General features: G+C 39.0%; 1 protein-coding gene across 3 annotated transcripts in view; it reads right to left on the bottom strand.

Annotated features, from left to right (window-relative positions):
- Positions 1 to 25,083, bottom strand: part of LOC149138279 (phosphomevalonate kinase, peroxisomal-like) — a 278,660-nt gene extending 253,577 nt beyond the window's left edge. For 2 of the 3 annotated variants that reach the window (XM_089452943.1, XM_089452942.1), the window contains exons 1-2: positions 24,956 to 25,083; positions 24,786 to 24,865 (exon numbers count right to left, since the gene is read on the bottom strand). Coding sequence is in view for 1 of the 3 variants with exons in the window: in XM_089452941.1 (XP_089309067.1) it covers positions 24,224 to 24,265 (42 nt within the window). In the remaining 2 variants the exon portion in view is untranslated. Of the gene's footprint in view, positions 1 to 24,223; positions 24,726 to 24,785; positions 24,866 to 24,955 lie in introns of those variants that run through there. The other variant, XM_089452941.1, reaches the window with a different exon arrangement.
- Positions 25,084 to 25,944: the final 861 nt, after the last annotated feature.

Here is a 25,944-nt window from a genome sequence, read left to right as displayed (position 1 = left end):
GGACATCTAGTGAAGCATGCCACCTAGAGGATTGTGCTAAGAAGATGGCAACAAAAGATAAGTGGATGAAGATGAGTGAAAGAACATGGACAAATGCCTAGGGTACATGCATAACTAGCCTCTCAAATTACTGCAAGCTCAACCATTTCCTCAACATATGTGCCAAGGATGCATTATTGAAAGGTTAGCATGTGTGAGTTTGGAAAGGATCTAAAGATGACTGTAGAGTCCCTACTTTACACCTTATCCTCCATCATTACCTACTGTTTTCATCACTTTCCTCTCTCTTTTACCTCATTTTCCACCCAGATCATTACATTAGTTGTCATTAAACATGATCAAGTGAGCTTTGCTAATGGGTAATTGTTTTGTTTAGTTTTTGACATACTTGCAGGTATTCCGCAGCCATCTGCTGATTCCGCAGCCATCTGATGATCCCGCAGCCATTTTATTGTTCTCAAAGTTCCACGTGCTATTTTGTAGAATGAGCCACGTGGGCATGTTGGAATATACATGCTCGAGGTTCCTGTGCCATCAGTTCAGCCGGCCACATCATTTGTACCTCCGGTCAAAGGGGGTCAAGTTTCAGTCAAATAAAGGCAGCTTAACGTGGATACGTAAGCTATTTGATCACGTCGGTGGAAAAGGTGACCTGTCCATGTTTTGAAAGCCGTGGGGGACATGATCTAATGTTAGATTCATTGCCCATATCGACCAGGACCTCCAGCTTGACCACGAAGCCTATGACGTGTTAATTGCACCTTTAATACGCATGACAGTTAGTTCATTTTCTGTTTTTATGTTTACGTATTAGGCCATCTTACAGATGCCTATATATACTTGCGTCTGCGTACGCTGATGTTACCTTTTCAGATGCTGTAGTGTATGTATTTGTGAGAATTTTGGCACGTTTTCAAACTCTGTTTTTATAAGAGTTGTTCCAGCACTTTTGGATTATGTATCTTTGCATATAAAGTAATGGAAACGCTGTTTTGAAGTCTTAAGAGCATCTGAGTTTTCTGTGGATAATATAAATGGAGGGCCCCTGTTCGTATTAGCCTTGTAAAGTATTTTCATGTTCATATTTCTGCAATTTCTTTATTTTACAAACAGAATTTCCTTTCTTGAGTTATGTATAGCTTGATTTCTCTTTATTGCTGCAGCCTTTCTTTTCACTGATCAGATTTACTTCTTTGCAGGTTTTCACCCGGGATTAAGTGTGTTGTGTTTGCTTTAATATCTAATGGTAGTTGCAGTTGTCTTGTTCATAATGCTGCCCTTTTTACTCTGTTTTCTAGACTAGTTTTAGCTTAGTTTTACAAGTTGGATACTAACTAATTTATGCTCTCTTTATCATGAATGGCTTATGTTTCAAGAGAACAGAACACTAATTAATTGCAGCTTGTATTTGAGTAGTCTTGGCTTGTGATACTAATACTTTTTCCACTTGTTACACATAATCACATATGTAGGAAGCAGTATGTTGGAAAAGGCTTAGTAGTGTTACAATTTGTCAATTAGAGTAGATTAGAGTTTTTATCAATTCTTGGATTTGTCTTCAGCTACCTCTTAATCGTGTTTTACGCAGTACTATGTGGTAGAAGCAGGGAGTTAGGAGGAGATAATCATTAACAACAATCCTTGAAGTGATTTTCTTGTTTCTTTTATTTGCAGCAGTATGGATAGAGACTAATGCCATTAGAACGTGGTCATTTACTTTCAAGTCATTTTAATTTATTCATTTCTTTCAAGTTCTTTTCCTTTACAAGTTCAGCAAGTAATTAGAAATCACCATCACACACACTTTCACTCATCTAGAACTCACCTCTCACACACTTGCACTCATATGTCTATAATCATCACTCCATCTTAGGAAGATATGTTAACCATAAACAACACCCCCAAACGACAAAAGCTCTAAGAAAGTTACTTAAGTACATATAGTACACCCTCACTTCATCAGCTTACGAGCCCCGGGTTGACAATTAATGACATCAATTTAGGAACACTAAATTGACTAAACATTTTGGCGTCGTTGCCGGGGAAGTGAAATTAAGTAGCCATACTTAGAAAAAAAACATAAGAAAAATTTCAAGAAAATAAGTTAATAACCTATCTAAGTATGCTCTCCTCTTGCACTTTAAAGTGATCTGGAGGATCAGAAAGGAGAAAGTTATTGATTTAGTAGTCTCTTGAGTATGCTCTCTTCTTGCACCTAGAGTGAACTGGAAGATCAGAAAAAAGAACTATTAACTTGACTTGAAGAAAAATAATAAAAAAAAATGACATGCATAGAGCTAGAGATTCTAGAGGACGGTTTTTAGCTAGAGCTCGAAGTTCAATTTTTACAAGTCCATCTGCTTCAAGGGATAGACAAGAGACACCCCCCTTATCTCCAACCGAAACTCCTAGTCCTAGAATTCCTGGAATTCAAGAGCCAAGAGTTGACTCTCCTACACCTTCTATTGAGTTTGAACCAGGAAGAGACTCTTCTCTTTCTCCTACAGGAAGACCAATTGTAATTGAGGAATTGGAATCATCTGAAGAAGAAGGAGAAATCTCTTCTCATTCACCTTTTGTAGAGGAACCAGAAGATTTTGAAATCCCTAGGAGAATCATCATGGCAGAGGAAGAAGGAGGTGGTAGAGGTAGAGGTAGAGGAGGAGGAGGAAATAACAATAATAATGGAGGAGGTAGAGGTCCCATTAGAGGAGGAAATAGAGATGGGGATAATTCATTTGGGTTTCCCATTGTTAATGAGGATTCCCGAGCCACTATGAAAAACATATCACCATCTGTCCTCCCTAACTTCCATGGGTTAAGGACTGAGGACCCTGAAACATTCTTATTTGAGTTTGAAGTGGTGTGTCGAACTTATGACTACCTGGATGACTCTCAGAAACTCAAGTTGTTCCCTTCAACACTGAAGGATCAAGCCTTGAAATGGTTCATGGGGTTACTCACTCAATCCATTAGGACTTGGGATGAGATGAAACAGACATTTTTGGATAGGTATTTAGACTATTGCATGCCTACTAATCACAAAGACGAGGTTTTTAAAATGATACAAAAAGAAGATGAGAGTCTAGAAGATTTACTTGAAAGGTTTCAATATAACTTGAAAAGAGCAAAAATGAATACCTTGGATGAAGAGACCTTAAAAGCCCTCTTATTAAAAGCCATTAGGGATGAATGGATAGACATCTTAAACATGATGGGGAAAGGGGATATTTCTCAACTTTCTCTCAATGACATAGCAGAACTTTGTATCCATCTCTCAAGGGGCAAATCAAAAACTCAAAAAGGGCCTAGAGATCCTTCTCTCCTTAGGGCGAATAAATCTGCAACAGGATCAGTGAGTAGGGCTGAAATCGGCAATATGCTTGATGAATTTAAAACTGACATCTTAGGGAGTCTTAGTGAACAACTTGATACCCTTAAGATTCACAATAAACAGAAAGCAGAAGCTGAGGCTTTGGCTATCTTTTGCCCGAAATGTAGAAAGAAACATGCTTTAAGGGAATGTCCCTTAGATGCACACGTTGTAGAAACATGTGTAATTTGCTCAGAAACTCATGAGACCAAGGATTGTCCCTCAATTCCTGGCCTCAAAGCAGTCTTTCAAGAGGATCCAGATACACTTGAATCTCTCTGTTTCATTGCAAGGAGACCGTGGCAAGGACAACAGAATCAAGGGTTTAACAACTCTATGAATTCTCAATCCCAACCAAATTGGAATCCTTGGCAACAACCTTGGCCTCAACCTCAAAATGCTTTCCAAGCATGGATGCAAAGCATGCAAAATCCTTATGCAAGACTTGCTCAATTCTATCAATATCCTCCATCATTTCAGAATCAGCAAGCTCCACAACTTCCAAGCCAAGGTCAACAACTATCATTGCCATACCCTCAACAACAACAAACTCCTCCACAAAATCAAAATTCTCAACTCACCCAGCAGAAGTCAAATCAACTTCCCTCTCAGCCATTACCGAATCCAAATAATAGGAACCCTCAAAATGCTTATGTGATGGAAGGTCAACCATTCCCTACCTATATGGTTGTTCCTCTCAATGAAGTACAACTTAGATCAGGTAGAATCCTAGATCAACCTTCCACAAGTGTTCAACAACCAAGCATTTCTGAGGAGGAATCTCTCAAAGTCAATAAAGGTTCTGAAGTATCACTTCAAACCCAAAATATCCAAAAAGAAAAAGAAAAAGAATCAATCTCTACAACTCCCCTAGTTGAGCAACCTACACCTACAACTACACCTCCCTTTCCTGAAAGATTGCAAATTGATAAAGGGGTGGAAAAGCAGATATGGGTGCCTGACTATAACTTCCTAGATGAATTGAAAAATGTATGTATCAAGATCCCCTTGTTACAGGCCATTAAGGAAATTCCCATTCTAGCGAAGACAATAAAGGAGTTGAGTTTGAAGAAAACAGTAAAAAGAACCAGAGATACTAAAAGGATACATCTAGTTGGAAAAATTGCAGACATAATGATGGGTAAGATTACCATGCAAAAGTATGTAGATCCCGGTAGCCCTATTGTCAAAACTCATATTAACGGGGTTGAAATCCCAAATACTCTTATTCACTTAGGGGCCGCGATCAACATCATGAGTAGACAGACCATGGATCAGTTAAAGCTTCCTAACCTTCTCTTTACACCTACTTTGCTGCAGCTTGCAGATAGATCAATCATTAAACCTGATGGTGTATTGGAAGACATTCCAGTCTCTCTAGATTCTTGGGAATATCCTGTTGATTTTATGATTTTAACTCCCAAGAACAATCTAGGAGGACATCCTCTTATTTTAGGAAGACCTTGGCTGGCCACAGCTGATGCTTTCATAAGCTGTAGGTCTGGAGACATGTATATATCAGATGGTAATTCCACCAAGAAGTTCAACTTGTATCCCCCAGCAAAAGCCATAACAGAAATAGGAGAAGATGAATGGGTAGAGGATGAAGATACTATACAACCAGTTCTAACCATCTCTGAGATTAGCGAGGATAGTCAAATTCTAAATACATTAGAAAATTTTGAAGTATCTTTAGAATATGACTCTGAACATTTTCAGATAGATGCAGACATTGAATATCTCTCCTCTAGACAAATGTCTCTCTTCTCAATGGAAGAGTTTGGTAGTTCTACAGTTGAAATCCTCCCAGGAAAAACATTAAACATTAACAAAAACTTGGGAAGACCACAACAAGAAGAATTAACTAAACTGTTGCAAAAACATTCCACTGCTTTTGCATGGGAATACACTGACATGAAAGACATCGATCCTAAGACTTGTATTCATCACATTTACATTGAAGAGAATAGCAGACCTATTAGGCAACCACAAAGAAGGATGAATCCAAACCTTAGGGAAATTGTGAAAGAAGAACTGCAGAAATTACTCAAGGTAAACTTCATTTACCCCATCTCAGATAGCCAATGGGTTTCTCCCTTGGTTATAGTGCCCAAAAAGAATGGTAAATGGAGAGTTTGCATTGATTATCGAGAATTGAACAAGGCAACCTTAAAGGATCATTTTCCTTTACCTTTTATTGATCAGGTACTAGACACTTTAGCAGGTAAAAAGTATTTCTCATTCTTGGATGGTTTTAGTGGGTACAATCAAATTCAGGTAGCACCTGAAGATCAAGACAAAACCACATTTACTTGTCCTTGGGGAACTTTTGCCTACCGAGTACTCCCTTTTGGATTGTGCAATGCACCTGCTACATTTCAAAGGGCTGTATTAGGAATCTTTTCAGATCTGATTCATGATTGTGTAGAGGTATACATGGACGATTTCACAGTTTATGGTAATACATTTGAAGAAACTTTGGAAAATTTGGAAAAAGTACTGGTAAGATGTAAGGAAACAAATCTTTCTTTAAGTCATGAAAAGTGTTTTATGATGTTTACTGAAGGGATTGTTTTAGGACATCATATTTCAGGAGATGGGATCAAGGTTGATAAATCCAAAGTTGAAGTCATCTCTAAGTTACCTGTTCCAAATTGCCAGAAGGATGTTAGAAGTTTTCTTGGGTTTACTGGGTATTACAGAAGATTTATTGAAAACTTCACTAGGATAGCATCTCCTCTTTTCAAATTGCTTACCAAAGACTGTGAGTTTAAATGGGATCCTGAATGTCAATCTGCCTTTGAAGCTTTAAAGTCTAGAATATCTGAAGCACCCATCTTAAGGGGGCCAAATTGGAAACTCCCTTTCCACATCTCTACTGATGCTTCAGATACAGCTCTAGGAGCTGTTTTGGGACAAAAGGATTTGATCCCTTATGCCATTTATTACACAAGTAAGAATTTGACTCCCACTGAGTTAAATTATACTGTTACAGAAAAAGAGTTCTTAGCTGTGGTACATGCAATCAACAAGTTTAGACACTACATAACCGGCTATGAAACCTTTGTCCATACTGATCACTCTGCCATAAGATACTTAATGAACAAACCTGTCACTAATGGTAGAGTTACAAGATGGCTTTTACTCTTACAAGAATTCAACATTACTGTGTTAGATAGACCTGGAAAGCAAAACACAGTAGCTGATTTCTTGTCTAGAATCCAAAACACTAATGAGGATTCTCCAGTAGAAGATAAGTTTCCAGATGAATACTTGTTTGCAGTGACTACCAAGACTCCTTGGTATGCAGATATGGCTAATTATCTTGTTACAGGGAAGCTTCCTCTACACTTATTTCCTAATGAGAAAAGGAAAATCATACGGGAGAGTTCACATTATTCTTGGATTTCTAATGAATTGTTCAAAACAGGGCCAGATTGTATAATCAGAAGGTGTGTTCGGGAAGATGAAATGCCTGACATCCTTAAGGCATGTCATGATGAACCATGCGGCGGGCACTTTGCTGACAAGAGGACAGCCTATAAAATCCTTTCTCTAGGATATTATTGGCCTTCTCTCTTTAAAGATGCAAAGCAGTATGTTAGAAGGTGCGACAGCTGCCAAAGAGTTGGGAAACCAACTCCTTCAAATGAAATGCCTCTACAGCCTCAGGTATGCATCGAACCCTTTGAGAAATGGGCTCTAGATTTCGTTGGACCAATTAATCCACCATCAAAGCAAAAGAAATATATACTGGTTTGTACTGATTATGTTACTAAGTGGGTAGAAGCAAAAGCATTGCCTTCTGCCACTGAAAATTCAGTTGTTCAATTTCTTTTTGAGGATATCTTCACTCGTTTTGGTGTCCCAAGGGAAATTGTGACAGATCAAGGCAGCCAGTTTACATCTAATTTGATGGAGAAGCTGATGGAGGAATATAAGATTAAGCACAGAACATCTACTCCCTACCATCCGCAATCCAATGGTCAAGTGGAATCTACCAATAAAGTTCTTGAAGGCATTATCACCAAGACTGTTCATCTTCATAGAAGAGATTGGGCGGAAAGGCTCCCTGAAGCCTTATGGGCCTATAGGACCACATGGAAGAACACAACAGGACATTCTCCCTATGAACTTGTTTATGGGAAGGAAGTCCTGCTTCCTATTGAGTTCCAAATCAAGACCTTCAAGATGGCAGTCCAATTGGGAATGAGCCTCTCAGAAGCTCAAAGACACAGAATGGACCAGCTAAATGAGCTAGATGAAATGAGACAAGATGCAATTCTAAGGACCGATCTAGTTCAGCACCAAAGATCTAAATGGCATGATCGTCATATCAAAGAAAGAAAGTTTCAGAAAGGAGATTGGGCTCTATAGTTTGATTCAAAATTCAAAGACTTCAAAGGAAAGTTTCAAACTCATTGGCTTGGGCCATATGAGATTGATGAAGTCTTTAACAATGGAGCAGTTCGAGTAAAAACTATCGATGAATTCCATACTCCTCTTATTGTGAATGGCCACCGCTTGAAAATCTACCAGAAGCCATTCTCAAAAGAAGAGTTTGTCAAATTGTTCAAAGGAGATTCTGCAATCAGGCTGGTGGAGAAGGATTCTTCTCCTCCATCAGCCTAAAGCTTTGGTTTTTGAAAAAAAAAAAAAAAGAAAAAAAAAAAAAAAGAATAAATGTATGAGCCTGAAAACCAATCTCTGATTGGCAGTCTCATACAGAAAACCTGAGGTGAAAATCAGGGTCACCTGACACCTCATGTTTTCTAAAGAAAAAAAAAAAAATTCTTCCCTTATTTCATCTCATTTCATCAATCACCACCATTTCACCCACCATTTCATTCATTTTCACTCCACCTCATTTGTTTTCATTCATCCATCCACCCACTACACTCCATCTCATCAATAAAGTCATTTTTTTTTTTACAACTAAAGTTGCTTTTGTGCAGTTGGAGGCTACTACTGCAGATTCCGCAGCCATCTGAGGATTCTGCAGCCATCTAATGATTATGCAGCTCTCTGTACCTGCACAAATAAAAAACACAGTCTGTTTGAAATTTCTTTACAGCACAGTAGTCATCAATAACAAAATGGAAAATAGTCATGCAAAAATCAGTGAAGGGTTAAGTGGCAAGTTATCAGAGGCAAATCTAAGCGGGAATCTGAGGTATGTTTCAAATCCTAAGCTAACAGTTATTCCATTATGCAAAGTTCTCTAAATTATGTTTCTTGCCACTAAGTGTAATGATTACTAGCCATGAGACCATATATCCACGTATCATCCACGACTATCAGTCCTTAATTACCACGATTTTAAATCTCACTTCCGGCTGCTTCTTCCATTAAGATCTCGTACTTAGGTGACGTAACCTAATGTACTACGTCTCCACGACATTAACTCATGCAGCCAAGTGCAATTCCGAAGCCAAGATCTAAGGACATAGCCGTTGTTCATTCATTAATCCTTTTACCCCCCTACGCTCATATCATTTCACTCCCATTTCCACTCGCATGTTTTATTCCATCTACGCTGTGCTACCATTCACCACACTCTGTTATGCTGTGCTCACTACGCTGCCATTCACCATACTCTGTTTTTTTCTCCTCTCCGCTAATTCTAAAATCACCAGTGGGGTCTGTTACGGCCGTATTCAAAGTTGAACCCATAATCCCCTGTGTTGAGGCCGTAAATTCACTGTGTAAGGCCATTTTAAAGCCAAGCTCCAAAACAAAGCCGTGAATTCACTGTGTAATACCCTTGTTGAAGCCGTGTTCCAGAACAGAGTTGTGAATTTACTGTGTAAAACCCTTGTTGAAGCCGTGTTCTGAAACCAAAGCCGTGAATTGACTGTGTGAAGCCGTTTTAAAGCCGTGTTTCAACTAGAACAGAGCTGTAAAAGCCAATGGGGAAGCTCTTGAGGGCAGAACCGGAAGGTTCAAAGTTTTTGGAGGGTTATCCTCAGGTCAAGGAGGCATTACAAAAGGCAAATTGGTTACAATGTGTACAGAAGTTCAAAGGCTACCATAAGGAGGTGACAAAGGCCTTTGCAAGGTCTTTCAGAGAAAAAGATGGTCACGTGGAGATAGGAGACTTACAATTCACAGTCAATGAAAGCAGCATAGCTCAAGCTACCTCACTTCCACAGACCGGAGAAAGGTGGTTCAAGAACCGGGCAGTCCAAGATCAGCAGTGGAAACGAATTTTGAAAAACCCAGGTATGGACACAAGTATCTTTACCAAAGGGATTCCGGTTTCTTATGTTAAAGAAGAGTGGACCACTTTACTCTTGTTAGTGCAGAAATTTTTCACTTGTGAAGGAAGATTTGGGGTCTTATATGTTTATCATGCAAAGGTGATGATGCATTTTCTAGGAGATGACATTAACCTCCCTTACTTTCTATTTTTAAGTCTTAAGAAAATGTGTGCAATGGTCCAAAAGAACCCTAGAAATGTTGAAGCACATTTATGTCATCACGGTCTTGTGAAATTGCTGGTAGAAGAACAATTAAAATCAAAAAGAGACTCATGGGAGAGGTTTCTCATAAGAAACCATTTTCAAGAATTAGGAGAAACTTCTGGAGGGTCCCCTCGAGTGCCAAAAAGAAGTAGAAGAAAAAGAGGAGAGGGGGTTAACCAAAAAACAACTGCCCAAGAGGAAACAGTTCAAGACCAGTTTGATGAGGAAACTGATATACAGCATTCTGAACAGGATATTGATCCTGGATTTACTGAAGATGATAACCAAGCAGCCCAAGGAATTATCTCTGAAACCCTTTCAGAACTTGCTCAAGAAATTGCTCAGAAAAGGAAAGAAGGGAAGAAGAAACGTAAGCAAGATAAAGGTAAATCTGTAGTCCAAGAAACTCCCTTCACTCCTGAGGATACTAGTGAGGAAGACACTCAACCCTTAGCTCAGAGAATGGCCAAATTTCACAAAACTGCTCTCTCCAAAAAGGAGGAAAAACAGAAGCAAAAAGTACCAAAAGAAAAACAGCAGAAAATACCAAAAGGAAAACAGAGTACTACCTCTGTAAGAAGGAGCAGCAGATTGCAAAATAGAAAAGTAGGGGCCACAAAGGGTAAACAGTCATTCTTCATTGACTTAAGTTCACCTCAAAAAGGTGCTACAAGTCCTCCACACGCTGAGCACATTGAGACTTCTCCTCCACGTGAGGAAAGTCCGTTTGAACATGAACATGAGCATGAACATGGATCTGAATTTGATTATGAACCAAGTCCCAAAAAGTCACCTGAAGTGGACCCGGAGCAGCAAAAAGTGTATAATTATCTGGAAACATTGGAGCAAGCAGCCGCTGGCCCTAGTAATGTTCAGCCTTCAGAACAACAAGTCCACTCCTTGAAACAGGAACTTTTTGAGATTGAGGTTCTAAATCGACATATCACGCAAGAAAATGAGAAGTTGAAAGAGCAAGCCAAATTGGATAAGATGATTCATGATAACACCATGTTACATTTGGGCCTGTGGCAAAGAAATAACAAGAAGTTAAGGAAGAGATGCAAAAAGCTCAACAGAGCCTTGATCAACCTAAAGTTCAGATGCTTAGTAAAGAAGCCAAGGGTGAATGTGTCTACACAGAGAAAGAAGAGGAGATTGGATGTCTTGGCAGAGGCATCACAGCAGGTTGATTGATCAGTGTTTTTGCATGAGGACATGCAATGCCCTTGTAGTGGGGGTATGTAGAGTCCCTACTTTACACCTTATCCTCTATCATTACCTACTGTTTTCATCACTTTCCTCTCTCTTTTACCTCATTTTCCACCCAGATCATTACATTAGTTGTCATTAAACATGATCAAGTGAGCTTTGCTAATGGGTAATTGTTTTGTTTAGTTTTTGACATACTTGCAGGTATTCCGCAGCCATCTGCTGATTCCGCAGCCATCTGATGATCCCGCAGCCATTTTATTGTTCTCAAAGTTCCACGTGCTATTTTGTAGAATGAGCCACGTGGGCATGTTGGAATATACATGCTCGAGGTTCCTGTGCCATCAGTTCAGCCGGCCACGTCATTTGTACCTCCGGTCAAAGGGGGTCAAGTTTCGGTCAAATAAAGGCAGCTTAACGTGGATACGTAAGCTATTTGATCACGTCGGTGGAAAAGGTGACCTGTCCATGTTTTGAAAGCCGTGGGGGACATGATCTAATGTTAGATTCATTGCCCATATCGACCAGGACCTCCAGCTTGACCACGAAGCCTATGACGTGTTAATTGCACCTTTAATACGCATGACAGTTAGTTCATTTTCTGTTTTTATGTTTACGTATTAGGCCATCTTACAGATGCCTATATATACTTGCGTCTGCGTACGCTGATGTTACCTTTTCAGATGCTGTAGTGTATGTATTTGTGAGAATTTTGGCACGTTTTCAAACTCTGTTTTTATAAGAGCTGTTCTAACACTTTTGGATTATGTATCTTTGCATATAAAGTAATGGAAACGTTGTTTTGAAGTCTTAAGAGCATCTGAGTTTTCTGTGGATAATATGAATGGAGGGCCCCTGTTCGTATTAGCCTTGTAAAGTATTTTCATGTTCATATTTCTGCAATTTCTTTATTTTACAAACAGAATTTCCTTTCTTGAGTTATGTATAGCTTGATTTCTCTTTATTGCTGCAGCCTTTCTTTTCACTGATCAGATTTACTTCTTTGCAGGTTTTCACCCGGGATTAAGTGTGTTGTGTTTGCTTTAATATCTAATGGTAGTTGCAGTTGTCTTGTTCATAATGCTGCCCTTTTTACTCTGTTTTCTAGACTAGTTTTAGCTTAGTTTTACAAGTTGGATACTAACTAATTTATGCTCTCTTTATCATGAATGGCTTATGTTTCAAGAGAACAGAACACTAATTAATTGCAGCTTGTATTTGAGTAGTCTTTGCTTGTGATACTAATACTTTTTCCACTTGTTACACATAATCACATATGTAGGAAGCAGTATGTTGGAAAAGGCTTAGTAGTGTTACAATTTGTCAATTAGAGTAGATTAGAGTTTTTATCAATTCTTGGATTTGTCTTCAGCTACCTCTTAATCGTGTTTTACGCAGTACTATGTGGTAGAAGCAGGGAGTTAGGAGGAGATAATCATTAACAACAATCCTTGAAGTGATTTTCTTGTTTCTTTTATTTGCAGCAGTATGGATAGAGACTAATGCCATTAGAACGTGGTCATTTACTTTCAAGTCATTTTAATTTATTCATTTCTTTCAAGTTCTTTTCCTTTACAAGTTCAGCAAGTAATTAGAAATCACCATCACACACACTTTCACTCATCTAGAACTCACCTCTCACACACTTGCACTCATCTGTCTATAATCATCACTCCATCTTAGGAAGATAAGTTAACCATAAACAACACCCCCAAACGACAAAAGCTCTAAGAAAGTTACTTAAGTACATATAGTACACCCTCACTTCATCAGCTTACGAGCCCCGGGTTGACAATTAATGACATCAATTTAGGAACACTAAATTGACTAAACAATGACCAACAAATTAGTGACAGGGAAACCATTCACAAATAAGACCATTTTTAATTGATTTGCCTTAACATGTGTGCGAAAGAGGCAAGGTTACATGAACATTAAGTTGTATTCCCTAGTAAAACTTTATTCTTTTTCTTTTTCTTTTCTTTTTTGCAACTTAGAGAATGAGGCCTCAATTAAGCTTTATAACCCATGAATAAAATAAGGCCATAATCTAGCACTCAACCTAACGTTTGGGTTCAATTAATCAAAGGTAAAAATATCCCAAACCACTTTGGCATGTAAAATGGAAAAGCTTTTAAGAAGCCTTAACGTTAAGGCTCTAATACCAATTGATATGAGCACACAACATTAATACATAGGATAACGTAAAGAATAAAAAAGTCAATCTAGAGTTGAGACTACAAGCATGCAAGAAGAAAGGAGATTGTTGTGATGTACACATTTGGTATCTTCATTTGTATATCTATTTATAAACACTATAAAATTGTTGGGAGAGAGATCAAGTTTGACAATGTCTCCTAGAGTTACAATAAAAGTATATGTATTTAGGTGGATGATCGAGTGTAACCAAACCCCTTACAAGTTATGTACAATGAAATAAGAAAATTAAAATGAGAAGTGAAAACGTATAGATAAAATATATACCTAGTGAACCAGCATAAGAAAATAAAGTGCGTTAAAGATTATTTCGGCACAAAATAAATGTTATTTGAAAAGTACCATCAAAAGTGGCATAAGCAACTTACCATTCTTGAATTTTCCAAGTCTTCAATGGGTCTATAAGTACTCTTCTAATTCTATGAGATTTAATTCTTTTAATTCTATCATATTTAACTCTTTTCTTGATATTGTAGATTAGCTACTACATCCGTGCTCAAATCATATTTGTTCAAGTAGCTGACTCGGCATACTTGCACTCAGCAACCAGACTGAAAATCGAGGACCTGAGGTTTTAGGTGCCCGATTTACTGCAAAACTCCGGAAGTTGTTTTTAAACAAATTAAATACATCCTAAAACTCCTCGTTAGAAGTTGAGGAACATACTTTAGACACCCAAGACTGACCAAAGAGGCAAAACCTGGAATGTGTGTAAAAATAAATGGTCATAAAATATTGAAATGCCAATAGAGGCATGATATGATTGTTAGGTGGGATGGTGATATTCCCACACCAAAGTTCAAATCCCTTTAGATATGTTTTGCCCTCATAGGCAAGTCTCACCCATGCAAGCAAGTAGTTTCGGGAGATTGTGGTCAGAAGCAAATCCTAGACGAATTTAGTGGAATAGATAACCCCCACCTGCAGCTTCCGAGGCTTAAAGAGTGTTGTACAGCAGCTAAAATCCATTGTGAATTCTCACAGATTAGAGAGGGGAAATATTTTGGCATCGCAGACAGTGTCGCCCATGTAAGCAAGTCGCTTCATGCGGTTGAGGCCAGAAGCATGTACTAGACGAATTTGAATAAATAACCCTGACCTGCAGCTTTTTAGGCTTCTTGGCCGAAGGGGATTTTCAAAAGTATTGTACTCCGGCTAAAATCCACTATGAATTCTCCCAGATTGAAGAGGAGTCGTGGCATGCTCCGCACACAAGGATATTCAGAAGCATATTGTCAAAAAAAACTTATAAAATTATCTACATTCTAAACAAATTAACTCCGAGTAATTTCTAGCACTCTAAAAAATAGAGAATTCAACTCACTGAAAAAAATAAAAAGAGTTTATGGACGTTAGTAAGGAGTTGGTACAACCTTCTAGCAAAGATCCGACAATCAGGAAACACGAGTTTTCGGCTCAATTACTTGCGGAGATTCATTTGAATTGTGCGAACATATACATATTGAAATGGGCCAAATACTCAAAAGAAAACTAAGAAAACTTTGAGATATGACAAGGAAGCTGAAAAGCTCTGAGGAAGCAACATAGTAGCGGAGAGACATATTCCCCAAAATTAGAGACAAGAAAGGGCAGCACCTTGGGGAGCACTTGAGGATCTATGGTGGCAAAATTCAAACTGCAATCCTTCTACACGTTTCATAAAGAAAATGCGCTTGTTAGGAAAAGCTTCACCCACAAACTTCTCTAATTTCTCTAGTGGATGGATCACAGAACTACAGAACGGTTCCCCTCAATCTCCCATCCAATAAAGATTTCATCACAATAGAAACTTAAATAGCATTGGCCCTGTGTATAACACAAGGTTATTGTCAATGCTCATGGTGGTGGGCGATTTTGACTTCACCAGCACATAGGCGAACTATATGTCATCAATATTGACATCAATAGCCAATTGCCAGCCAAATAACACTGCCTATTGTAAAAATCCGATGGATTGCGACCAACTGTGACTAAAAATGTTCATAGCCCTTTTCACGGCTTCACTTGTGACTTAGCGAAGTCATGAAAAGGGCTATAAACATTTTTAGTCACAGTTGGTCTCAATCCAGTGGATTTCTACAATAGGCAGTCTTATTTGGTCGGCAATTGGCTATTGATGTCAATATTGATGACATATAGATCACCTATGTGCTAGTCAAGTCAAAATTCCCCACCACCACGAGCATTGGCAATCAACAAGGACTTTGTGTTATACATAGGGTTGATGTCATTGAAGTTTCTATTGTAATGAAAACTTTATTGGATGGGAGATTGAGAGGAACCATTATATAGTTCTGTGATCCATCCACTAGAGAAACCAGAAAAGTTTGTGGGTGAAGTTTTTCCTAATAGGCGCATTTTCTTTATGAAACGTGAGAAGGCTTGCAAATTGAATTTTGCCACCACAAATCCTCAAGCGTTGCCCAAGGTACTGCCCTTTCTTGTCTCTAATTTTGGGGAATATGTCTCTCCGCTGCTATGTTGCTTCCTCAGAGCTTTTCAACTTCCTTGTCATATCTCAAAGTTTTCTTAGTTTTCTTTTGAGTATTTGGCCCATGTCAATGTGTATATGTTCACACAATTCAAATGAATCTCAGCAAGTAATTGAGCTGAAAACTCATGTTTCTTGATTGTTGGATCTTTGCTGAAAAGTTGTATTGACTCCTTACTAACGTCCACAAAGTTGAAGCCTCTATTTTTTTTTAGTGTTGGAAATTACTCGAAGTTAATTTGTTCAGAATGCAGATAGTTTTATAAGCTTTTTTTTTTGGCAATATGCTTCTGAATATCCTTGCGTGAGGCGCATGCCATAGCTCCTCTTCAATCTCGGAGAATTCACAGTGGATTTTAGCCAGAGTACAATACTCATGAAAAATCCCTTTGGCCAAGAAGCCTAAAAAGTTGCAGGTAAGGGTTATTTATTCAAATTCGTCTAGTGCATGCTTCTAGCCTCAACCCCATGAAACAACTTGCTTGCATAGGTGACACAGACCACGATGCAAAATATTTCCCCTCTCCAATCCGAGAGAATTCACAGTGGATTTTAAGCCGGACCAAGCAGGTAAGGGTTATTTATTCAAATTCGTCTAGTACATGATTCTGGCCTCAACCCCATGAAATGACTTGCTTGCATAGGCAACACAGTGCACGATGCCAAAATATTTCCCCTCTCCAATCTGGGAGAATTCACAGTGGATTTTAATTGCTGTACAACACACTTGAAGCCTCGGAAGCTGCAGGTGGGGGTTATCTATTCCACTAAATTCGTCCAGGATTTGCTTCTGACCACAATCTCCTGAAACTACTTGCTTGCATGGATGAGACCAGCCCATGAGGGCAAAACATATCTCAAGGGATTTGAACTTTGGAAAATCTCAAGAAGTCGAACTGTAACTGTTGTAGTAAGTTAATCAGAAAAAAAGCTATTGTAATTAACTGAATATGTACACACTTAATAAGGTAGCCCATTAATTCAATTTTCAAATTATCTTCCTGATAGAACAGCACCGAGAACAAAATGTAATACTTCTAGTATAACTGTAGCAAATACAACCAAAAACAAGCAATTGTAAATATTCAATGGAACTCATTAAGTTAACCCGACACTGTCAAGCAAAAGGGGTTTTTAACTTAAATATTCAATGGAACACATTAAGATAACCGACGCTATCAATAAAAGAGTTTTTAAACTTAAATACATATTGTAGCCAAGATCCTGGTGCGGAATAGAAACTCAACAAAATTACATCATATGAGCGCAATAGCATGAATCTGTATTAGCTGGAAAGTCGATAGAGAACCCACTTTCAAAAAAGAAATACTATATAATCATTAAAAAATTACTACATAACCCATTACAGTCTCTCTTAATATTTACAGTAAACAAGAAGCCCTCAGAGGAGCCGAAGTGCAAACCCTCGAGTTGAATAAGTGAACCCTTGAATCAATGTTTAGACTGGCGGAATACAACTGAGGCTTTGTCGGCCAAAATGTTAAATTTTTTTTTTTTGGCATGAAAAAAAACTATATGGTTATATTATATTCATCCAACACTTATGTACAGCTATGGTGATATGGAAAATGTCTGATATGGAAAAAGAAGTGTGGTAGATCCACATAGAGAGAGAAGATATATAGAGCTGCAACAGATCAGATACATAATGGGCATTGAGCCAAGATTAAGTATGGAGAAAAAAGACAGAGAAAGAGGCATGTATTGGGGAAAAACAGAAAATCATACCAGATTGGCTGCACCAAATAGAAAAACTATATACCAGGCATGGAAAAGTCTTGGATCTGGTGGTTGACGTTATCCACTGTAACCTGCATCCTCCAAAAACCTTGAGGCAATGATAAGCCCATCTTAGATAAAGCATCTGCTCTCCGATTTTTGTCCTTGACAACGTGGGAGATTGTGTAGTCTTTCCTGTTGGACCACAATGCCTCAAGTCTTTTCAACCACTCAGAGAGATGTATGTTTTTTATAATATGTTTAGACAGCACATGGTCGATGGTGATTTTCGAGTCTCCAAAAATATGAAGGTTTTGAAAACCAACGAAGGTAGAGATAGAAAGGAGGCCAGCCAGGGCCATAATTTCTGCTTTGTTGTTTGTTCCCAGTCCACCATTCCAATAGATGTCAAAAGACTGACCATCTTTAGGGATAATGGAAACTCCACAGGCGCAAGTATTCTGCAGAGCAGCACCATCAAAAAAAGCGCAGGGAAATCCATAGGTTTCGTTGGTCTGTTTAATCCTACCTTGTCTGTGTACTGATTGACATGGCCGGTCAAGCTTCTCATATAAACAAAGGATTGATTCAAAAACTTTAGAACACGGTTCTTTTTTGGACTCAAAAATCATCCGGTTCTGCCATTTCCATATGGCCCAAATTGATAGCAATGGAATGGATCTCCACATGCAATGCATATTGCTCCATGCTTTAAATGCTTCATAGATAGAAGGGGCGTTGACGAAGACGAAACCAAAATGAGCAGACAAGGTCTACCAAATCAACTGGACCTGAGGACATTGTAGAAAAAGATGTAAATTATTTTCAGAATTTGTTCTGCAAAGGGGGCAAATGGTTGGCCCATGCCAATTGCGCTTCTGGAGGTTCTCCCAAGTGAGGTTCCTGTCATGAAAAACTAGCCAGGCAAAAATAATGATTTTTAAAGGGCATCCTGTTTTCCAAAAAACTGGCGGAAAGATATTACCACTTGAAACAGATTCAAATAATAGTATTTGTAGATATATGTGCTTTGCTTGAACAACCGATGAACCACCAAGACCTCTCCAGGTGAGGCAATCCCTGTCCGACGTGCGAAACAATCCAGACGATTTCAAAGAAGCAATGATAACGTTCCATTGAGATTCCAGAGCACCATGCAATTGCATTTTTGAAGCAGATTTCCAGATTGGAATCACACCATCCCATTTTTGTATCACGCTGGCCCAAAAGAAGTATCCCCTGTGGTGTAAATTTCTCAAAAGTTGTGAAGGAATATGGATCTTTTCTCCCGCACCTGCAAATGTATCTAAACCAATGATGATATTGGATCCGGATTGGAAATTCCAAATCAAGTTTTCTCTAAAGAACGGCTCCAATCTCTGAAAACCTCTCCATATATAAGAGCCGGTGGAGGATCCTGTGGATTGCTGCCTATACCAAAATGTCATGTCTTGATCCCCCATGTACTTGGCTCTTATGGTCTTGCTCCAGATGGATTCACCCATAATCGCTTTCCACATAGATTTACATAGTAGAGCTCTTCTAAAGGAGTGTAAGTCCAGAATACCCCATCCACCTAAATTTTTCGGCCGAGTCAGCTTCGAAAGTCTGCTCAGATGATATTTTTTCTTTTCTTTCTGTCCACCCCATATGAAGTTAGCTATCATTCGGTTTAAGTAGTTGATAATGGAAGATGGGATGTAGAAAAGGAGTGCCCAATAGACCATGATTTGAGCCAATACAGATTGCGTGAGAATGGCACGGCCTCCTATGGATAAGCACTTGAATTCCCATGCAGATATTCGCTTATAGAACCGATCCGGAATCCACGCCCAATCAGCCAATCTGTAACCCACAGGTTTCAAATTGAAGCCTAAATATTTAAAACCTCTCCTGATAGGAAAAGCTTTGATATTGAAAAGATCTGTAAGAAAAGTAATAATATCTTCATTAACATTATTGACATAGAAGGATGATTTTGTATCATTGATGTACATGCCGGTGGCTTTATGGAAGTTCTCCATGATTTCATGGATGCATATCCATGTTGATCTGCACAGTAAAGCTGACAGAAGGATATCATCAACAAATAGGTTATGCGACATGAGGATATCCCTGCAAATGGGGAGAGGCTTGATTCTCTCTTGAAGGATTTCTTTCTTTAGGTGTAGGTTCAGAGATTCCATAACTAGTATGAAAAGGAGAGGAGATAGGGAATAGCCCTGTCGAAGGCCCCTGGCCGCTTTGAAGAAAGGAGTAGGGACTCCATTAATTAGGACAGCATAATTTACATCTACCACACAGGCCATGATCCATCTGATGCACCTAACATCAAGGCCAATCCTAGCCAGTAGGCATCGAATAAAGCCCCAGTTGACACAGTCGTATGCCTTTTTAAGGTCGATTTTTAAAAGAGCAGCTTCAATTTTCCTGCTATGTATGGAGTGTAAGCTTTCCTGGGCGAGAGCCACCGCTTTTGAGATATTCCTGTCTTTAAGAAACCCGTGTTGCTCTGCAAACAGATGTAGTGATAGGGTGTTCCTTATTTGGATAGCTATAATTTTGGATATGACTTTGTATAATATATTGCACAATGAGATAGGTCTTTAATCTGAAAAAGAGGAGGAGAGCTGCTTCTTAGGAATAAGAGCGATGTAAGAAGAGGATATGTTCTGGCTAATGAAACCCCGAGTTCACGATTCCTCTTCCATCTTTAGTATGTCTGCCTTAAATAATTCGAAGAAGTGTATGAAAAAATCGATGGTCCAACCATCCGGCCCAGGGCACTTGTCTTTCTAGAATGTTTTCATAGTTGCCAGTAATTCCTCTTCTAAAACTTCTGCGTAAAGAGCTCTGTTTAGGCATTCATCAAACAACGTGGGGTATGGGTCAATTCCCCATAGAATGTCCTCAATGTTGCAGACAGAATCCTCGCTGTAGGCCTTTTTGAAGAATTTCACTGCTTCTCCAGAGATGGCCTCCTGTGATGTATGAGAGTTTCCTAACTCATCCTTGATCTCCCAAATAGCATTTACCTCCCTCCTTTTATTTGCAAACCTGTGAAAAAACTTGGTGTTTTTATCTCCCTCTCTGAGCCATAATGCCCGACTTTTGAGCCTCCACGTGGTCTCTTCTTCTTCCAATATCTTTTGTTTTCTCTTTTCTAATCTCCATATATGATTTCTGATATTGGACGACATGGAAGGAATCTTGAGGAGCATAGATAAGTACTCCAGCTTTTTGCAAATTTCCTTTAGTTCCATTCTATTGGAGGCCGATTTCTCTCTTTGCCATTTTTTGACCTCTTTTCGGAGAGAATGAAGGCGATCAAGAAAATTCCAGGAGGAATCATTATCCTGTCTAAGGGATAGCTTCCAAGTTTCATTTATAAATTTGTTGAAATGAGGGTCAGTAAGCCATGTATGGTTGAACTTGAAAGGATATCCAAACCTATGTCCAGCATGTTTCCATTGAATAGAGATGGGGCGATGATCAGATATGAAAGATGGAATGATGTTCATTGAAAGAGAGCCATATCTTTCAATCAATCTTTCATGGAAGATAAACCTGTCTAGTCTTTTTGCCAAAAAAGCATTGCTGGATCGCCCATTGTCCCAAGTTGGTCCCTGACATACAGGCAGGATATCAATAAAGTTATGTTGCATAAATGATTCCCGAATAAATCTCCCCATCGAATCAAATTTTCTACCATTGCCCCATATTTCATCATCACAAAAAGTGCAGTTAAAATCTCCGCCAATTATCAAAGAATCAATTTCAAGCAGTTCAGAGGAAAGTAGATGTTTCCAGAAAGGGAACCGGTTTTTATATGGAGCATAAATGTTCAATATGTGAATGGGGTTTGAAGAGCCACGGAAGTGGGCCAGAACAAGAATGCCAGCGAAGCATTGAAACGCAGCAGCCTTGATCCATTTAGGATCCCATAAAACAGCTAATCCTCCAGACATGCCTACAGCATTTGAAGCAACCATGTGCCACGATGGTAGCATCCTTCTGAAATATGAAATTGTTTGAGAACTGTCATGCATAGTTTCCTAGTTTAGAAGCATTTTAGAATTAGAGGAGCTAAATAGATTTTTAAGGGCCAGAAATTTGGAATCAGCGCCCAGGCCCCGAATATTCATTGATAAGATGCCAATCATTTGGGGGAATCATAAGGCCGGCTTGCTCTAAGAGGCCTATTATCAGGTATATCTACAGCAGCAATTTCAGTGACAGGAATGTCAATTAAGGAGAGATCTCGGATAGAAGAATCTTGTCTTCCCTTCCTTCCCCGAAAATGTCTGCTACCACACTTCTCTTTGCGGCGAACAGTTATGTTCCCAGCCGAATTAGGGCTAATGTGGGGTGAGGGAGAACGGTTGGGACGATGAACAGTTAAAGGCTGAAGCTTCAATGACACTCTATTAAGTAGGAGGTCGATATCCTAGTCGAACGAGTTACGGGGAGAGGATGTAGGGGATAGGGGAGGAGAAATAGAAATGAGAGGAGCTTTTCCTTTGCGATCAGACAAATGGCCCGGGGCAGGTGATATGGGGGAGAGCGCTCTGTTTGTAGACTTTTTATTTGTGTCAGAAGAGCGACCAAGTAAAGGGGAAGGCGATAATCTATGAAGGTGAGGAGTGTGAGAGGAAGGGGACTGGGGCGAAGAGGATATGTACTGAATATGGGCGAACGCAGGAACAATGAATGGAGGCTTAGAGGATGTAGGAGGGAGGGGAAACTCAGGGTCCGGTTCGTGTTCATGAGGTGGAGAGGGATTAGAGAAAACCGTCATATTAGCGAGCAGGTCCAATAAAGACTGCGACGGAGATTTAGAAACGGTGGAAGACCGGGGCCATTCAGCAGAGCGGTTGAAATGCCAGCTTACATGATCCACAGATACAGATCTAGAATGTGGCATATTGGAAGGTCAATCAAGGGAGCGGACTTTCGGCGAAGATTGGACGACCTTAGATATGACAGGGGGCCGGTATTTCTCCATGGAGATAGGCCAATCAAGAACCGAAAAATCTTTTTCATGTGATGGAGCAGGAGAATTAACAGTAGGGGGTTTTCTCCTCAGCTTGCTACCCAGACGGCGAGGATAATTTGGAAGGAGGTGACCAGTTTTGTGGCAGTTTGAACACCTAAAGGGGACTCCCCAATAATCTAATCTTTGCTGAAATTTGGAAAGATCCCAATATAGATCAATGGATTCTGGAAAACCCCCTCTGAACTCTTTTTCTATAAGAATCCAGGCCACCCGTTTGTCTTTTGCCCCAATACACCTGGGATCAACATATATGAAACGCCCAATAGCATTCCCAATCTTCTCCATAGATTCTTTGGTCCATAGTTCAAGGGGCAGACCAGGAAGTTTTAACCAAATGTAGTTGTTTTGGGGCGTGCATCGGAGCGGATCAAAACCAATAAACCACCTGTGAAGAGCTAAAAAACTCTTCTCTTTCACCCAGGGTTTCAAAAATATAATTTCCAAGTCTCGAACCCGTAGAAAATGGAAGCTATACCAATTGTTCATGAGGCGAACAATGGTTGGAGAGTAGCCCAGGAGAGGAGACCATTTGGTAGCTATCCAAGATCTAATTTGTGAGTCCTCCATGGACGGCAAGAACCATCTCCCCACCAGCGCCCGCTTCTGTAAACTAGCAATTCTGTCCATTAATAGAGGACCATCCAGATTAATGGCCTCAGGGGGGGGAGAAGTTTTAATCGGCCGAAATTGTTTCTGTCGAGGTCGGTTTGCCATGCCAATATCCCGTGGAGACATATCAGATTGAGATGGAAGGATGATGTCAGCTTCCAACGAAGCTTTCCAGTTAGACTTCAGTGCCTGTCTGGCAAAGGTCTTTTCAGCTTCCATAGTGGCCCGGACTAAGGCTGACTCAGCAGATGAATCAGTGTGAAAATCCATGGAGGAAAAAAGACTGACACCAAGGGACAGATGGAGAATCCCAAAAAGATAGATTGACAGATGAAAGATCTCATGGAAGGGTAAAAAAAGGATAGGTTAGGTGGAAAATAAATCCAGTGCATCAATTAAAGGCCGGAACAGAAGTACTAAACTGACAAATATTATGGGGATCCATAAGAATGTAGGACTGATGAAAAAAGGATAGTAAAGACCATAAGCCAGAAACATCCAATCTGTCAGTTTAAATAGATATTTCAGATCCTCCAGCCTGGGGTAGTAGACTATGTGACGGCGAGCATTAAAGGATAATGAGGAGAGTGACTGTGCTCATGTAGTCAGAGTCATCGAGTCTGCCAGAAAATTCAAATTAGGAAATAAACAGGTATCAGAAAAACCGGAGTTCAAACCCTGAATCAGAAAGAGAAGCCGGGACAAACAAAACAGCAGCAGCATATTTTGAATATGCACCACCATGGGCCGAACTTGAAGCGGATATCAGAGCAGGGTTTGGATATGACAATATAGTCCTCAAGCTTGAATTTGGTTAACCAAGACCCGCAGAATGGTATAGACCAAGACATGAGAGACAATGGAAAACAAAATGAAAGATCACCAGGGAATAGGAGTAAATAGGAAACATATGCCACCTTATAAACGATTGCAGATAGTTCTGCGATACTCCCTACTACAAAGTAGTATAATTCCACTGCAAAACAGCCTTACATAGTCTAAATCCTGTTAACACACAAGAAATGCACATGAAAATAACTATAAGTTCCATAAAATTGACTGACCTGTACCGTGAGCCTCTCCGAGTGAAGAGCACTATGAACCATAACGAGAAAAGGGGAGGGGCGCTGTCAAAATAGATGTTAAAAATGTGTAGAAGACGTCCACGGAAGGATGATATATGTCGAAAGTGAGTTCATACGAGCAGAAACCATCGCTCCAGCCCAGATAGACGAGATGAAAGAAAGAAACCAAAGCTAGTACAGGAAATATTTATGTAAAACTAAAACGCCAGGCGTCTACCCGGCTGGTAGGAAAATGGAGAGACTAAAAACACGTATCATTCCATAGAAGGACATGTGTCTGGAAGGGAAAATGATGTCTGAGATTGTGACAAATGAGCACGTATCTTGCCCAGGCTAGTCATTGGATCGTCGAAGGTCGCTGTACATAGATGATAGGATAAAAAACCGGGCTGTTACATACTTGATTGGCCGACTCACAGTGCTCTCCACTCGGTGCTCTCCATTCCCGTAATTCCAGGTCCAACCCATTTGTATCTTGAACAGGAATTCAAATCAGAGAAAGATGACCCTCCGAGATTATACCCCCAAAATGTTAAATTACCTGGCAGATTGCAGTAAATCTGGAGCCCTAGCGCAAATGTAGAGGGTTCATCAACCGTGAGCAGCAGGAGAGGGTTTCGCCTGTGTAACCAAACAACAAATTAATTAGACAGTAATTTGTAGAGACAACGGATAACAAAAACTCATTCAGAACTGTAGAGATCTACGCACAGGAAACTGGAAGTTTCGAAACAGGGTTGGAATTTGACGGGCATTTTGCCCGTCACAGGCCATTTTAGCCGTTAAATACGTTGAAAAATTTTAAATGACCGTCTTGCATGGCGTGGTTTGAAGACGGCTTACAATATTTTGTTGAAAATTTTTCTGGCATGACGTGGTTTGAAGACGGAAGAACGTGTGGTTTGAAGAACGTGTTTTTGACTGATTATAATATTTTGTTGAAAATTTTTAAATGACCATCTGGCATGACGTGGTTGAAAATTTTTCTGGCATGACGTGGTTTGAAGAGGAAAAACGTGTGGTTTGAAGAACGTGTTTTTGACTGATTATAATATTTTGTTGAAAATTTTTAAATGACCATCTGGCATGACGTGGTTTGAAGAACCTGTTTTTGACGGATTATATTTCAAACGTTCTTAATATTTTATAGGGAGACTTCGCTCTTAATACACGAAATTTAAATTTAGAAAAGTGTTTATTTATATATATATGAGTTAAAATTTTATATTGGAATTATTTTGAGTTATTTTGTATTTGATATAGAAAATTAAAATTTAGAAAAATGTTTATTTTATATATGTGTATTTTTTAAAATTTTATATGACGATTATTATTAACTATTTAATTTTATTTTATTTTGTTGGAATTTAGTAATCTATTTTTTAATGAAATTGTAGTTTTGTGTTTGTTTAAATCATTTTTTTCACTTTAATATCTTTAAAAATCCCTCAAACATTAAACAATTAGAATTTAATAAACACAATTCTTGTTTTCTTTATGATTTAGTTAAAAACATATTTGAAATATATTTAGTGAATTGCTCTCCATAGTAATTTAATATTTTGTCTACTTTTTCTTTTTTTAACATATTAGGGAAAATTAGTATGTTTTCTTTATGATGTTTTAGTTAAAACAATAGCCAATTGTTCTCCACAATATTTTAATATTTTCTATCTAGTTTTTTTTAACATATTGGGAAA

This window comes from Pinus tabuliformis, chromosome X (assembly GCF_031772625.1).
Source record: "Pinus tabuliformis cultivar Carrire ecotype Pingquan chromosome X, CPIR1, whole genome shotgun sequence".
In the NCBI taxonomy this organism is placed as follows: Eukaryota; Viridiplantae; Streptophyta; class Pinopsida; order Pinales; family Pinaceae; genus Pinus; species Pinus tabuliformis.
Note: the sequence above shows the minus strand (reverse complement) of the source record. Positions and strands in the feature narration are given on the sequence as shown.